General features: G+C 30.4%; 1 protein-coding gene and 1 long non-coding RNA gene across 2 annotated transcripts; both read right to left on the reverse strand.

Moving 5' to 3' along the window:
- Window positions 1-834: 834 nt before the first annotated feature.
- Window positions 835-8796, reverse strand: LOC144997106 (beta-glucosidase 18-like). Its single transcript, XM_078956934.1, has 9 exons — window positions 8653-8796; window positions 8410-8560; window positions 7093-7180; window positions 6759-7011; window positions 4034-4153; window positions 1680-1928; window positions 1490-1592; window positions 1300-1408; window positions 835-1176 (listed from the first exon to the last, which is right to left on the reverse strand). The coding sequence occupies exons 1-9, from the start codon at window positions 8737-8739 to the stop codon at window positions 975-977; spliced, it is 1362 nt and encodes a 453-aa protein (XP_078813060.1). The 5' UTR covers window positions 8740-8796; the 3' UTR covers window positions 835-974.
- Window positions 8797-12271: 3475 nt separating this feature from the next.
- LOC144997476 (uncharacterized) lies at window positions 12272-13471 on the reverse strand. The gene is made up of 2 exons (XR_013659812.1): window positions 13037-13471; window positions 12272-12446 (listed from the first exon to the last, which is right to left on the reverse strand). It is a non-coding gene; the product is annotated as an uncharacterized LOC144997476 (long non-coding RNA).
- Between the last annotated feature and the right edge of the window lie 3427 nt (window positions 13472-16898).

Consider the following 16898-nt stretch of genomic DNA (forward strand, 5'->3'; position numbering starts at 1 on the left):
GTGGAATATATTTTTGAAATTGACAATTTTGCCTTTACCCTACCATACACCCATACTTCACATTCATGTAAAACAAAAAATGTTTTATTTTTCAAGAATTAAAATGTTTGATTGTAAAATATATATATACATTCATTTCTTCGTCTAAGCATTGTGTTTTGACAATACAATGCCATAATATGAGAAATATGGTTTGTATGTGTATGTGTGTGGTTATTTGTAAAAAGAAACGAAAGTAGGTTGCTATGATCGCTAATAAATGAAAGTAGGTTGATATATATTGTAGTTTTGGTCCCTGTGGTTTTCCCCATCACAACATACTCCCATATTATTGATTACACTTAAGCTATTTGCGAAAAAGAACTAACCGCTTTTAGAAACTACTTTCTAAAAACTATATGCACCCATCACTTGGCGTAGGTAACAACTAGTATATATATATATTAACAACGAACAAGCATGAGCTCAAACAATGTGCTCACTAATGTTCATCTCATATTACACTTTATAAGACATAACGGTTCTACACATCTCAATATTGATCCATAATCTTCCATAATCAATTGTTAACTTTGTGCTATAAAAAACAATATTCTAGATTTTCTAGACATATAACATGGATTAAAAAAAACAATACCAAAATTTTCACCTGCAAAGAATAGTCTCTCTTTTTATATTGGGAGCCGATAGAATTAAGTACAAAAATCTAATTAAATTACACATTTAAGAAATAAAATAACATAAATATAAAGTGAACATTTCCTCGTATATATTTCATTATTAACTTATTCAACAACAACAACGAAATATAAATCTTATAAGAAAATGGGGTAATATAGAAGAGATAATTAGGTAATCTTTCCTCACAATAGTATGGTTGCTTTCAACTTAGTGTTAACTTGTAGTAAATGAGCAATACAATCATTTGATAATATTATTATGAACCCAACATACAAAATTTTGCATGGAATCTTTTATGCATATGCTTTAGTATTGAATAGATCGGTAGTGTTTTCTATTAAGAAACCTTTATACCATCTTGCAGAAAGCTTCGGTATTCGTGTTAGTGTTTGACGGTCCACATAATATAACCCAAACTTCAAATTGTAACCAGTAAGCCATTCATAGCTATCCATCAATGACCATATGAAATATCCGCGCACATCTGCTCCCTTTCTATCATTCAAAACACCAAACGTTTCATTCGATAAATAACTATGACACACTTTGAATTTTGAAGATAAATGAGATACTTTCTAAATATACAAAGATAGAGTACCAAAAGATTGCAGAGCAAACCTTATGGATTTAGCTAAAGATTCAAGGTATTCTAAGTGGAATTTAACTCGTTTCACGTCATTTAAAATCACATTCACTCGTTTCTCTTGTAGATCGGGTGAAGAATATCCTGTAAAAAATACAAATTTATGGGCATGGCCAATATTATATTCATATTTAGTTTAAAATATATATGAAACAAGACCCTTACCATTTTCTGTAATGAACATGGGTTTATTTTTGTACCGAAACTTGATTTGGTTAACAATCTTCTCCATTCCTTTAGGAACAACGTATGTATCTTCTATCCCCGTCTTTTTGTGAAACAGAGATAAACATCATTACTATCAAATAAAATTAAACATAAACCAAATAATTAAAAATCATCATTTGCTACATACAGGTTCACCGATCAACACACCATCTCGCTCTATCGCAGTGTCAAGGAAACCTTGGATTGGACGATTTGCAGTTGGAGAGCAAGTAGAGTTTGTACAATCTTTAGCATAAAAAGACGAGTAATGATTGATACCAATAAAATCAAGACTATTCTTCACAATTTTCTTTTCTTTAGTGGAGAAACTTGGTAAATCACTTCCAATGTACTTAAGCATTTCTAAGGGGTACTCTCCGTATATCAAGGGGATCAAGTACCCTGTTTAAAAGTAAGAAGTTGAATAAAAATTTATGTAAGCACTTGAGAACAAATTTTTAAAGGGAAAAATTTCATTAAAACATCAACATAAGCATCCAGACAATTCATATTGGCTAATCAGACATCTAAAACTAAAAAAACTAAAAAAAATTTATATATATATATATATATATATATATATATATATATATATATATATATATATATATAATATATATATATATATATATATATATTCAAATAAGCACATATAAATATTACAATTTTTTTTCCGAAATCTTATGTTGAGAAGCAACTTAACGAAGCCTGTAAGGCTTTATAATGATGTTTGTTTTGAAAATTTAAGTTGGAACTTGGAAGAAAAAGTTTCCATGCAAATATTAGTTTTCAAAATAACATATATATATATATATATATATATATATATATATATATATATATATATATATATATATATATATATATATATATATAAAGCTAGGTTATAATGTGAATGAACAATTATTGTGCGGATGTGTGGACAGTGTTATTCTATGAAAATTACTTAAAGAATAAGTTGTTTAGTAATGCGAATACATTCAACCTTACAGAAATATCGTCATTTTCATGCATTCTCACTAATTATTATTTATTTTTGTTCACACACAACGTTTTTCACTCATTTCCATTCTAATAAAATACAACTCAATAAACATTATAACAATATTCTGATAGAATGAGAATAATAATAATAAGTCTATACTAACCTTATAGATGATTTAATTAGTAACAATGTGTGATAATGACAGTAGTTATGTAAGATTGAACGTATTCATATTATCAAATAACATATTTTCTTTGTCATTCTAACAGAATAGCAATGTCCACATGTCCGTACAATAGATATCAATCTACATTTTGAAATCATAATGATCAATGGCCAAGGAAATAGAAGTACAGTTGTACACTGAACGCACACACACTAAATTATATCAAAAGATCCACCTCCTTAAAATAAAGCTCACCTCTTTTTTGTTTAAATTTTTTTAGGCCATATTTTTTAATACGAATATACCGTTGTTTACGATTTTTCGTACTCTTTTCATAGAAATCAATGTTGATATATAAAAAACGAAATTTTTTCAAAAAGCACTCACTTTATTTTGTTATTTTTTCATATTTAAGTTTATTTTTATCCCAAAAAAAAAAAAAAAAAAAAAAAAAAAAAAAAAAAAAAAAAAAAAAAAAAACTAATTATACAAAAAATATCAGTTTTTTGTACTCTATTAATATACATCAACAACGATTAAAAAAAAAACTCGATCAGTTCAGATTCACATTATGAATCTAAACTGTAAATATTTCAATTTGTAACATTCATAATGTGAATTTGACTTACTATTTCAACTTTTTGATCATTCATAGATTAACTTAGTCAAATTTACATATGAAACCAAATATATTTCATGTGTATTATAATATTTTAAAGTTTTCATTACTTATAAATTAGTTTTGTAAAATCAACAAATGGATTTATTCACATTGTGAATCTAACTTATTATTATTCATAATGTGAATCTGAATAGGTTCACAATGTGAATCTGAACAGGTTCACAATGTGAATTTGAACTGAAATTTTGATTTTTTTTAAACATCAATATGAATATATATTTAAAGAGTACCAAAAAAATTATGAATTTTGATTTTTTACAAAAAAAAAAAAGTATAGACTTTAACTTTTCAACAAACAAATAAATTTAAGTGGGTTTTTTGAATTTTTTTTTTTTTTCAATTTTTATATATCAATATGAAAAGAGGACGAAAAATAACAAACAATGGTATATTCGTTTTTTTTTTCGATAAAAAACATGACCTAAAAAATTAAACTAAAAAAAGAAGTGACTTTGTTATAATCTGGTGCATGTGCATCCATTGTAAAAGTGTCCAACATTTTCTTTTATCGTTGATCACTTTAAATTTTGACGCTTTGGATTGGTTCATTGGTTACTTAATTAATAATGACTCTCTATTTTATATATATATATATATATATATATATATATATATATATATATATATATATATATATATATATATATATAATAGGTTTAAGAACAGTATGTACCAGCCAATTTCGAAAGCAAACGCCCTTTTGGCAGCTTCAATATAAAGCAAACTGTCTGTTAGTGGTATGAACGTGTGACAATTTACAACAATCCCGAGTAATCCAGCTTGTTTAAGCTGCACAAGAATTGCAATATATATATATATATATATATATATATATATATATATATATATATGTTCAAGTTCATTTGAGACCATTCTAATTTTGTGAGATTTTGAGACCAAATCTAAAAATAATTTTAAAATGCAGAATAAATGGAAAAATCCAAAAATTCTTTTTTTAAATATTATTTTTGGAACTTGAATTAACTAAAAAAAAATTTTTAAAAAAATTCCATTTTTTTAGAAAAATAATTGAAATATTCTAATAGAATATTACACTCACATATTCTTAAAAATAATTTTAAAATGCAGAATAAATGGAAAAATCTAAAAATTCTTTTTTTAAATATTATTTTCGGAACTTGAATTAACTAAAAAAAATTTAAAAAAAATCCATTTTTTTTAAAATACATGAAATATTCTAATAGAATATTACACTGATATATTCTAAAAAATAATTTTAAAATGCAAAATAAATAGAAAAATCCAAAAATTCTAAATATTATTTTCGGAACTTGAACTAACTACAAAAAATAAATAAATAAATAAAATAAAATAAAAAATGTGTCTCTCATGTATTCATTTATTTAAAATTCTACTTACTTTGAAAATCATGTTAATATTTTTTATATATTTTTTCGATCTAAAGTTGATTTGAATTACTATATACAATATTAATGCATAAAGTTAAACATTTTATTAACAAAAAAATAGCTATTCTTCAAAAGTTGAAAGAATATGGTTATTTTTATTTATTTATTTATTTATTTTGACAAACCTATTTATAATGGTAAAGATTACTTAATTTTCCATATAAATAACGCAAAGTAAACTTATATGGACAAAAACTTTAATTATGCAAGTTAATAATTATAGAGCAAAACTATATTTATCCCAAATTAAAAGCTATCGTGATTAAATTTCTAATTAATGTAAGCGTTGTTTTTTTTTCATTGAGATCAAAAGATTAACTCTCGCCTAGAATACGAGTGAAATTAAGAATAATATAGGAGTGAAATTAAGAATAGTAAATTATTATTTCAAAAAATACAAATTAGAAACTACAATGATTAAAACAATAATTATTACAATTAAAAATTACATGGACAAAACTATAATTAAGCAATTTCTTGATAATTTGAAGGGTAATAGAATAAATAAAGAATTTTTCTAAAAAAAAGTGGTGATAGGCTTATAGCTAAATATTGGGTGAAACTAAAGATTTTCCACTATATTCGATTCAATTCATTTGTATTTTAGTAATTTGAATATTTCATCAACGTCATCTTGTTTTTGCTAAATTATCGGGAAAAAAAGTATTTATTATCGGTAGGGTTGTTTATTATTCGGATAAAGCTGAATTATCTAATTGGATAATTTGGATTGTACTATTTAGTTTGAATATTTGGATTTTTGGATTGGTTGAAAATTGAATTATTATTTTGGATTTCGGATTGGTTTGGTTTGTAAAATCAGAACCGAATAGTCAAAAAAAACTAAATAAACATTTATAATTTATCTGTTTATAATATATATCTATAGTTATTTATTAGTTTTGAAATTTATTTTTTCAAATAGGTTTAGAACGTTTCACCTGATATAAAAAACATTAATATGCATTTTCTCTCAAAAGTTTTCTATCTATAAAATATTTAATTATAATAAATCTTCTTATTAGTTTTTTATAAATTTCAAATCACAACTAAATAATTTGTTTTTGCTTCTTATGTAAAGTTGGGTAATATTATAATTATATGTCGTTTTAAAATATTTCGGTTTTTGTAAACCGAATTGTAATTGGTTCGGATCGGATCAGATTTGAATTTAGTTTGAACTATTCGGATCCATGTTTTGAAAACCGAAATCAATTTGGATTCAATTGATTGGATCGGATCAAACCGATCCATCCAAACGAACATCCCTAATTATCGGGATGCGAAAGGTGTTAAATTATTAGCAAATGGGATATTTGAATTTGTTTTTTTAAATTTAATAAAAATTTAAATTTACTTTGATAACATTTTATAAATATTCCTACGTTTTGGTAACTCGGTCTCATTTTAGGGAGGAGGGAGTCATTCTCTTCCAGCTCATTGAACTCACTACCACATCAGTTTTTCTCTTTAATTTTTTTTCATCTTTCTCAACCCACAACATACGAATGCCTTATTTTTACAACCCACTCAACCCATTCAATTAAAAAAAATACAAAACAATCAAGGTAAAATCTCAATTAGCAATAGAGTTACCGTCGGTACCACTCCCTCTCTATCAGGTTGCTTAATTGGTTTCACTAACCCACTTCATCATCTCTCTCTACTTTCTCTCTCTCTCTCTCTCTCTCTCTCATTTTCTCTTGTACCATGTGTTTTAAAACTTGTACATTAGTTGTTTTGCACTTTTTTTAATGGAGTGGGTTAAGTAGGTTGAAAAATATATGATTTTCGTTGAGAAAGATGAAGGAAAAAAAGAGAGATAAAAACCGATGTGACACTTGGTTGGAAGGGAATAACTCCCTCCTCCCTTATAAAGTAAATAAATACAACCCCATGTTTGCAAAGTGAATGAAAAATAACCCCAACATTTGTAGACAAAAAAACTCGAAATAAATGAGTACCTTGTACTTTTGACGATATAGCTCTACCGCTTTGCCATGGGCTAATAGCATGTTATGCATAACAATAAGAGGCTCCACTTCAGAGTTTCCAGTATGACAGTTACCAAAAAACTTTGAGCAACGAGACGGTGGATAAATCCCCCATTTATAAGCAAAATCTGTGAACAGGTTTGGCTCGTTAATTGTAGCCCAATACTTTACTCGGTCTCCAAAGTACTTAAAACAAGTATCTGCCAAATGAACAAAGTGTTCCCTGCCACAATATTATATCAGATAAAGAAAAAAACAGAAAAAACAATTGATGCAAAGTTGAAAATGACAATTTTAGGCTTACTGCATTTCACGGTTTAGCCAAGACCCAAATCCATCTTCAAGTTCTTGAGGAAAATCATAATGGTTAATCGTCACAAACGGCTCAATTCCTATATTATTGTAGTCAAGACTTATTCACAGAACATACACTAAATTTTGAGTAAAACTAACAAAGCATACATGTATCTTGTTATTCTTTAATGAATCTCACATTAGTGCGACACGATCTTATATGTCTTTAAATATATTGGAGTCTCACTTTCTTTAAAAGGCTGATTTGGAGACAAAATCTTGGACTATATATATACCCTAATAAATAAAGATCTTTTTGTCACATGTCATACACTTATTCATTTTGCCACATGTAATTTCATGGTTATTTTAAATTAATTTTGAATCCACATGTTTTGGAGGGAGAAAGGGAATTAGAGCTCTAAGTCTAAATTGTTTGACATATTATAGATATAGATCAGAAGGAGGAAACAAAAAGGATATAAAGAACAAGAAAGAGATGAAGAACAAAAAGGATATATAGAACAAGAAAGAGATGAAGAATAATAAAATATGATGGTATTCGACAAAATTTATGTTTAAAAAACATAAAGATGGGGTATTTTGAGAGAGAGAGAGAGAGAGAGAGAGAAAGAGAGACCTTTTATATATTTAATTATGTTTAATTTTTTCTTTTTTTTTTTAAATACGAGAAAACATCATAAATGGTCCCCTGTGGTTGTGAAATGACGAAAATACCCTTCAGTTAACGGACAAACTTAACGGAGTTAGCAAAAAGGATCAAACATCAAAAGTTTTGAAAACACAGGGACCATCTATGAGGTTTTAAACCACGGGGATTAAACTTCAGATTTTGGGTAACCACAGTGACCATTTATGATGTTTTTTCTAAATCTAATAATAAATGCATATCAATTTCATTAAAGAACTTTCCTTCTAATTTCAAAATTATTAAATTAAAGTTTTATTAATTTCCTTTATTTATTTATTTAAATTTGAAAGAGAAAAAAACACTTTAATTTTTGTAATTCGGTATTTTTCTTATAAATTCAAACTTCTCAAATATTTTGAATTTTATTTTTAAATTTTCTTTTAAATGAACCCATGTAATACATGGGTCTCACACCTATATATATATATATATATATATATATATATATATATATATATATATATATATATATATATATATATATATATATATATATATATATATATATATATATATATATATTAGAGTCTCTCATTTGTTTATAAGGGCTCTTTTGGAGAGATAATATTAGACTACATATATATCTTATATTATTTCACTTTTAACTGATTGTACCTTTGAGAATAAGATTGTCGATGATCTTGTCATAGAACATGATCCCTGCAATATTAACTTCACCGAACTTTCCTCTTGGAAGTATTCTAGCCCATGAAATCGAAAATCGATATGCTTTTAGGCCAAGTGAATGCATTATCTCAATGTCTTTCTATTTTTAAAAGAAACATAAATAAGGAATCATTATTGAAATAAATAATTTTTTTGATGCCAAAAGTTGTAGATAAGAAAGAGTAGTTATACCAAAAATAGATGATAATGATAATCTGCAACATCTCCATTCTCTCTGTTTTCTCCACAACCTAATAGAAATAGCAATAAATTCATCATTATAAATTGAAAAATAATTCAAGATATAAACTATAGGAAATCAGGGAATCAGTGATATTCACCTACAGAATGACAAAATACATCCCAGTTGCTTAAGGATTTTGCATCCTCAATATAACCTCCTTCAACTTACATGCGTTTATATGTTGAGTTATAAAAATCCATGATCATAAGAAAAAGGAGAGAGTGAGGAAATTATCAACTTGATAAGAGGAACTCGCAGCACCGAACAAAAACCCTGGTGGAAAATCTGATCGTTTGACTTGGTGTTCTTCTTTGTCTTCCAATTCAGATCCCCCATCATCATTTTTGGAGGCTTCAAGAACCAGATTACACACAAAGATGAGATACCAGAAGAGAAAAATGATGTGTGATATTTTTAGCTTCATTTTGCAATAAAGGGGGGGATGAATCAAGTATCTTGAATTCTTATTTATAATCACTTTGCATGTTATATATATATATATATATATATATATATATATATATATATATATATATATATATATATATATATATATATATATTTATATATATATATATATATATATATATATATTTAAATATATATATATATATATATATATATATATTTATATATATATATATATATATATATATATATATTTATATATATATATATATATAAATATATATATATATATATATATATATATATATATTAATATATATATATATATATATATATATATATATATATATATATATAAATATATATATATATATATATATATATATATATATATAAATATATATATATATATATATATATATATATTATATATATATATATATATATATATATATATATATATATATATATATATATATATATATATATATATATATATATATATTAAGTATGAGAGCACTAAAAAATGAAAACGTAAAAACAAATCTTAATCTACTCTAATAAATCATTTTTTTGTCACATCTCATATTCTTATTTATTTTGCCACATCTTATTTTGTTGTTATTTTAATTTTTTTTTTTTGCACACATCATTTTATGGTTTTTTTAATCATTTTATTAAATTCCATACAATACTCTTAAACGTAACAACTGTAATAAATGTAATAATAATTTGATATCAATTTATTTGAACAGTTAACACACACATATCTAACTTGATTCGTAAACTGTACATTTTATTCATAGCGGGGCTTAAATGCTCAACCCCTTAGGGGAGTAACACATTTTCTACCATCTTTGTACCGCTAGGCCAAATGGCCCTTTGGTAAATGACAAAATTTACCTAAATGTAAAACATTAATGAACACAAATTTAGACTTAGGATATAATCATATATTTCATGTAAGTATGAGGGTTTTTATGACAATAACTACAATAATTATAAAAACGCATATAAAATACAATTAGTAAGATTTTTGTTGATTTGTCGTAAATAGTGTTTCTAGGCCACATATATCATGAAGTGCTACTTAGGAATTGTATTTAGATGATATCTTTATTTTATGTTTTTTTAACAAATATATAAGTTTTATTCGAAACAATTTAGTATATATAAAAAAAAAAATCTCCAAAAAAGTTCCTTAACTTTAACCTTATTAACGAAAAAACCATAAACCTTTTTTTTTTTTTTGGCAATTTAACCTTAAAAATAGGGGTGAGCATGGTGCGGTTCGGTGCGGTTTTTGGCCAAAACCGAACCGAAAACCGCAACTTCGGTTTTTTGAAATTCAGAAACCGCACCGTTCGGTTTTATGTGGTTCGGTTTTTTATTGCGGTTTTTTGCGGTTCGGTTTTTTTTGCGGTTTTTTGTTAGTTTTTTTTCGTTTTACCTTTCTACTCAAACTCAAGTAACTCAACGAGTTACCTTGACTCAAATGAGGAGTGCTAATCATTAATTGGAGATAAACCGCTACCACCACATCTTGGTTTGAAATCAAATTACATAACCACTCATCCAACATGTTTCTAATGCTTTAATATAATACGAATTTAATATAATATTTGTTTCACAAGTACATACGATAATATCAATTAATGTATTCATAAAAATGATATTATATCACTAATACTCTTCATATTTGAATGTTAAAAAAATGTTATAAACATTATTTGTTATTGTAAATACCACTGAATGTATGTTTAAAAATATACAATCATCCTCCGATAGATAAGATAGATATTTACATTTGTAAAAATTTTAATTGTCATAAGTTCTTGGTTCTTACAAATATCAACACTTAATATATATATATATATATATATATATATATATATATATATATATATATATATATATATATATATATATATATGCGTTACGGTTCGGTTTTTTGCGGTTTTTGCGAGACTAGAAACCGCACCGCATCGAGTATTTTCGGTTTTTGCAAAACTAAAACCCGAACCATCGGTTTTCATTTCGGTTTCGGTTTTTCGGTTTCGGTTTATGCGGTTTTTTCGGTTTTTTTGGTTTGCGGTGCGGTTTTTGCTCACCCCTACTTAAAAACGACACTAACATGATAGAAGGTTGTTTTGCAAGTGTTTACCGATTTCAATGATTAAACTGAAAAAAAGGATGATTTCTTTGTCAATAATGCCAAAATATTAGTACTTTTTTTAGCAAATTCCCTTGTTTTTTAATACTAAAATTAATGAGCACGTTGATTCTATTTTATTCATCAATTGAAAATTAAATCATTATTTGTATGAAAAATAATGATTTTCTTCATAAAAGTAGGGACTTAAAATATAAGTTTCTATCTTTTCATATTTTTCATGATTTGAATATTAAAAACGTTTAAAACCTTATAATTTCATGGAAAAATTAATTCAAACTAGGAGGCCTTATAATTTCATTGAAAAATTAATTCAAACTAGAATGGAGGCCCATGCTTCACATGGATTGGAGGTTTTTTTGAAGTGTATTTGATTCCGAATTTCCGAATAAAGTCTGGTGGTATCATGATTCTAAAAGAGCGTCGTGTCATGACGCGAGACATGACCTAGCCGTTACGAAAACGTTCAAGACGGATTTGTTAAATGTGACTCCCAAATAATGTGTCAAGGAGCACCTTATCGCGTGAAGACGCAAGTTTTTTTCAAGACGCGAGATTTTTTTGTTTTTTTTTTAATCGGCCCAAAAATAATTGAGTTTTTGTTAACTTTTTATTATTAAATATTAATATAGCACTTCTAAATACTTGATATATTTGATAAAATTCAATAATTATATGATTGATCTTTTTAAATTTATATAAAATAATCACGCTTTGAAAAACATCATAGCTCGCCAAAACTTGCCATGACTTAACTTTGACCTTACCGTCAAGCCCACGTGTAACGTTATTTACAACCTTGGGTGGTATGATAACATTACTACACATAGGAAAAGGACATTAATGACATGCAAAGATAATATGCATGACATTCACATTTCACAACATTAGTACATAGCCAAAAGAAATTAATTAATGATATGGATAACATTCAAAAAGATGTCGGAAAAAAGTGGGTATATTTTCAAAGTATAATGCTCTAAAAAGAAGAAATGGAAATATGATATGCTATAACAAACAAATCAACAAAGGTACATTTATGTCTTTCCCACCATGGCTTTCATTAACTTCCTATAGATGATGTCTTCATGACTTATATTGGTCACAACCTCTTTTCCTAACCATCAACTACCAAAAAAGACAATTCTCTACTTCCGGCTCCTGTTACAGATTGGCAAAATAGTTAAAGACCAAAATAAGTGAAAATATGATCTATATCAATTCAGACTGAAATTCATTAGAGATTGTGTTTTGTTGGTATATCGCAATAGAAAATAAAATTTATTCAGATTTTTTAATCAGAGCATCCACAAAATAAATATCACCTAAACATCTCATTTCTTATCCAACTCTTGGATTTAACCCTATTCAAGATTCAAGAACCAGAAGATATCGTTTTAAAGAGGTAAATCGAAATTAAATATCACCTAAACATCGGGAATCAGTGAAGTTTCAGCTTTTTTTTTTTTTTTTTTTTTTAACTTGTTCTTATAAATCAAAAAACATGAAATGCAAATGAAGGGAAAGAATTTCAAGAAATTATTCTACTTTACGTTGGTATTACACTGAAAGCATATGATATAGCCGAAATCTGAGTCCATTCATTCTTGGGCATAACAAATCACAAAACATATATTCACAAATTAGGAACACATAAACACGAAGGCATCGAAATAAAGTTTTGATATTTAGTCGTTTTAATCGAAATAAAGGAACGAATTCTTGAAAATCGAAGGCAAGTATCAATTTACCTTCCATCTCTTCCCAATAATGGACTGTAAAACACGGTGGTGCGATTCCGTTGAGGTCAGCAAGAATCATCGGTGGGTGAATGCTCTTCAAAGTTTTTTGTCGTCGTTTTTTCTAATCCAGTCTCCACCCCTACATCGACTTCCAAAAACGACCATAAAGACGACGATGAGCTTCGGTCATGTTTGTGAGCGGCGGAGAACGAAGCACCAATGGCGGTGGAGAGGCGATTTAGGGTTCAATGGATTAGATCTTTTTATTATGTTCTGCAATAGAATAGAATGGGGATGGCCGATGGAGCGGTGAACACAAATCGATATCCGCTTGTGAAAGTAGATTGGAAGAAGATGGCAGCTTGAAACCTCTGGTATTGAAGCCGAGCCAAACTGCCCAAGCCATCGGCTTGATACCAACACTCTACATAAGCCAACTTGGTATTTATTGTATGTATAATTTTCAATCAAATTCTTCGATTTTTCATCATTTGAATATTCAAAAAGTTAAAAAATATACAATATAATATTATTATTATACATATTAAACTGCGTTCTAGCTTATGAACAACACGGTCGGTATTGTGCCGACTCCAATACCACTTTGTTCCAAGTCGTGTTCGATTGTCAGTCATCCTATCATTTTCTGATCGGCTCTTCCACGTATTTTCCACCGCCTCCCTTACACTTTTCCTTCTTCCACATCGTTAGTTTTCTCTTCAAAGCATTGTATCTTGGCATGGCAACATGGAAGGCATCTCCGATTGGAATATGCAATCGGTTCGCAGCTATGACGATGTTTAACCTCATTTTAGTGTTCTTGATATTTTTTGTTTCGGTTTCTCTTTTAACAAGATTTAGGAGATGTTGGATTTCATTTGTGATTTTTTTTTCCGAGAATCAGGTGAAATTTTGAGTCGTAGCTTAGCAAGGAACTTGGAAGGCATCTTCGATTGGAGTATGCAACCAATGTTTGTAGCCATGGCGATGTTTCATCACTTTTGATAACTAATTACAAATCTGATTCTCCTTTACAAACAAACACAAATCTGATTACAACAACCGTTATCCTTGCCTTCTATGAAACAAGACATATTATCATCTTTATAAGCCAATAAATGGCTTCCAGAAGGAAAGGATCAAGATCTGGAATAGATGAGGTATGTTTTGTAGGGCTGTGTTTGGGTCGGTTTTGGACACAAACTCAACCCAACCCATAAATGGTCGGTTTCTAGTTTTCATAACCCAATATGATCGGTTTCTGGTAGGTTCGGTTTGTCGGGTTCTGAGGTCGGTTTGGGCGGTTTTTCGGTTTCTTGGGTTCAAGTCATGCACTCATGGGTTTTGGGTTTAAACTCAGGAGTTTTGGGTTTTAACTCATTTTCCATAAATGAAGTAACAAGTTAAATACTTCAAAAAACACCAAATTTAAGATAAATACTTCAACAAACATTAGTCTTACAACCAATAGTCTATTACAAGTTACAACCAAAGCCCGAAATAGTCTATTACAATCAAAACACAATCAAGTATGTGTCGGTTTCTTGGGTTGGATGGGTCGGTTTCTTGGGAAGGTTTGCGGGTTTTAAGTATGGGTCGGTTTCTCAGGTTGGATGGGTCGGTTTCTAGGTAAAAACTGAAACAGAACCCGATTTTCGGTTTTTAAAAAAATTCAAACCCTAACCATCGGTTTTGCTTCGGTTTCGGTTTCGTCAGTTTTAGTCGGTTTCTTGGTTTAGGTTTGGTCGCCCCTAATGTTTTGAAGATTTTTTTTTGGTTTTGAAGAGATCTAAAGCTACTTGGAGGGAATGACACCATATTTTAATACATTATTCACTTAAAACTCGCTTTAACTACTCAGCATTCCCAACCCTGGATTCCATGATTGCCAGGGCGAGGGTGAGGGAGATTGATTTAGAGCACCTCAGGAAGAGGAATGTAGAGATGGAGTAGGTTACTAGGGTTTCGGGGAAGAAACCTGAGGGATCCGATACCAGGTCAAAGGGCCAGCCAGGCCAGAGCCGTTGCAGGAAACGCGACAGGCTGCATAAGGGAGCTTGTAGATTGGGGTCATCGGGCTGCTACAAATGCGATAATACCGTGCATTTCAGCAAGGATTATACTGCCCCTACCCCCACTATTCAGACATCAAAGTTGTTGTGTTTTCACTACAACCAACGAGGCCATAAAAAGGCCAATTGTCCGAGGTTGACAGCACAACAGCAGCACCCGTGGCGGCACCATCTCCAGCGACCCTGCGGATCACTGATGGCCGACAGGGCAACCGAGCCTTCCAGTTGACTACCGAGGAGGCACGCGCCGCACCGATGTGGTGACGGGTATGAATTCTTCTCCCTAGCTCTTATTATTTGACGCTTAGGATATTTATGTGCCATGTTATGTGTCTTGTTTAGGATCGTTCCATGTGAACAGTATTACAGTTCAGATGTTGTTTGATTCAGGTGCTACTCAATCGTTTGTCTCTCTTGCCCTTGGCAAGAGGTTCCCTGAGTCTTCAGGCATGTTGGATTGCACTCTAGAGGTCGAGATTTTTGACGACCGATCAGTACGAGCAGCAGAGGTTTTTAGGGATTGTGTTTTGAGACTGTATGAGAAGCACTACCTAGTAGACCTGGTTCCTATTTCGTTGCATGGGAACAAGGTTATTATATGCATGGATTGGTTGAGCCCCAATGAGGCAGTGATCGACTGCGCACAACAGTTGGTACGGGTCAGGACCCCAATAGGGGGAGACCTGGTGATTCAGGGTGAGAGGCCACAGCATGGACCGACTTTATGTTCAGCAGCGAGAGCTAGACGCTACCTCCAGCAGAGTTGTGCAGGATATGTCGCCTATGTTATGGATACCCGAGAAGCGGGCACGACAACCGTGAGTGATGTGCCAGTAGTATGAGAGTACCCCGAACGTATTTCCATAGGAGTTGCATGGAATACCTTTGGAGAGACAGGTAGAGTTCAGGATCGACCTGGTCCCTGGTGCGGCTCCGATAGCCAAGGCACCATATCGGTTTGCTCCTCCTGAGATGCAGGAGTTGTCTACACAGCTGCAGGAGCTGTTAGACAAGGGATTCATTAGGCCGAGTAGTTCACCCTGGGGAGCCCCGATCCTATTTGTAAAGAAGAATGACGGGTCGTATCGGATGCGTATAGACTACCGGGAGCTGAACAAGGTAACGGTGAAGAACCGTTACCCACTGCCAAGGATGGATGATCTTTTCGAAAAGCTTCAGGGGGCATCTTGGTTTTCCAAGATAAATTTGCGGTTAAGCTACCATCAGATGCGGGTCTGAAATGAGGACGTACAAAAGGCTTCTTTTCGGACTCGCTATGGCCACTACGAGTTCGTGGTGATGGCCTTTGGGCTCACCAATGCTCATGTCGCGTTCATGGACCTCATGAACCGCGTATGCAGACCGATGATGGATCGGTCTGCGATAGTTTTCATTGATGATATCTTGGTTTACTCCAAGACTCAGGAGCGGCATGAGGAGCACTTGCGAGAGGTTTTGGATACCCTGATGAGAGAGAGCTTATACGCCAAGTTCTACAAGTGTGAGTTCTGGTTGCACGAGGTGCAGTTTATTAGGCACCTTGTCAACCAGAACGGTATTCTGGTCAACCCATCCAAAGTAGAGGTCGTGATGAGATGGGAGGTTCCGAAGTCTCCATCTAAGATTTGGAGTTTCCTGGGATTGGCAGGTTATTATCGGAGATTCATTTAGAGCTTCTCCAAGATAGTCGTACCCTTGACCCAGTTGACAAAGAGTGTTGTGGTCTTTTGCTGGGGGCTTGATCTGTAACGCTCCATTTCTGGTATGTGATTTAATTAAAGTTTTTCATTTCTTGAGGG

The sequence above is a fragment of the Lactuca saligna genome, chromosome 5, assembly GCF_052625555.1.
Source record: "Lactuca saligna cultivar CGN05327 chromosome 5, ASM5262555v1, whole genome shotgun sequence".
In the NCBI taxonomy this organism is placed as follows: domain Eukaryota; kingdom Viridiplantae; phylum Streptophyta; class Magnoliopsida; order Asterales; family Asteraceae; genus Lactuca; species Lactuca saligna.

Excerpts from the sequence above, each read along its gene's own strand:
- LOC144997106 (XM_078956934.1), bottom strand. The coding sequence starts at position 8,739 with ATGATGAATTTATTGCTATTTCTATTAGGTTGTGGAGAAAACAGAGAG. Across the intron at positions 7,012-7,092 it reads TGGCTAAACCGTGAAATGCA|GGAACACTTTGTTCATTTGG; the intron begins GTAAGCCTAAAA and ends ATATTGTGGCAG. Across the intron at positions 1,593-1,679 it reads GTGTGTTGATCGGTGAACCT|ACGGGGATAGAAGATACATA; the intron begins GTATGTAGCAAA and ends TTTCACAAAAAG.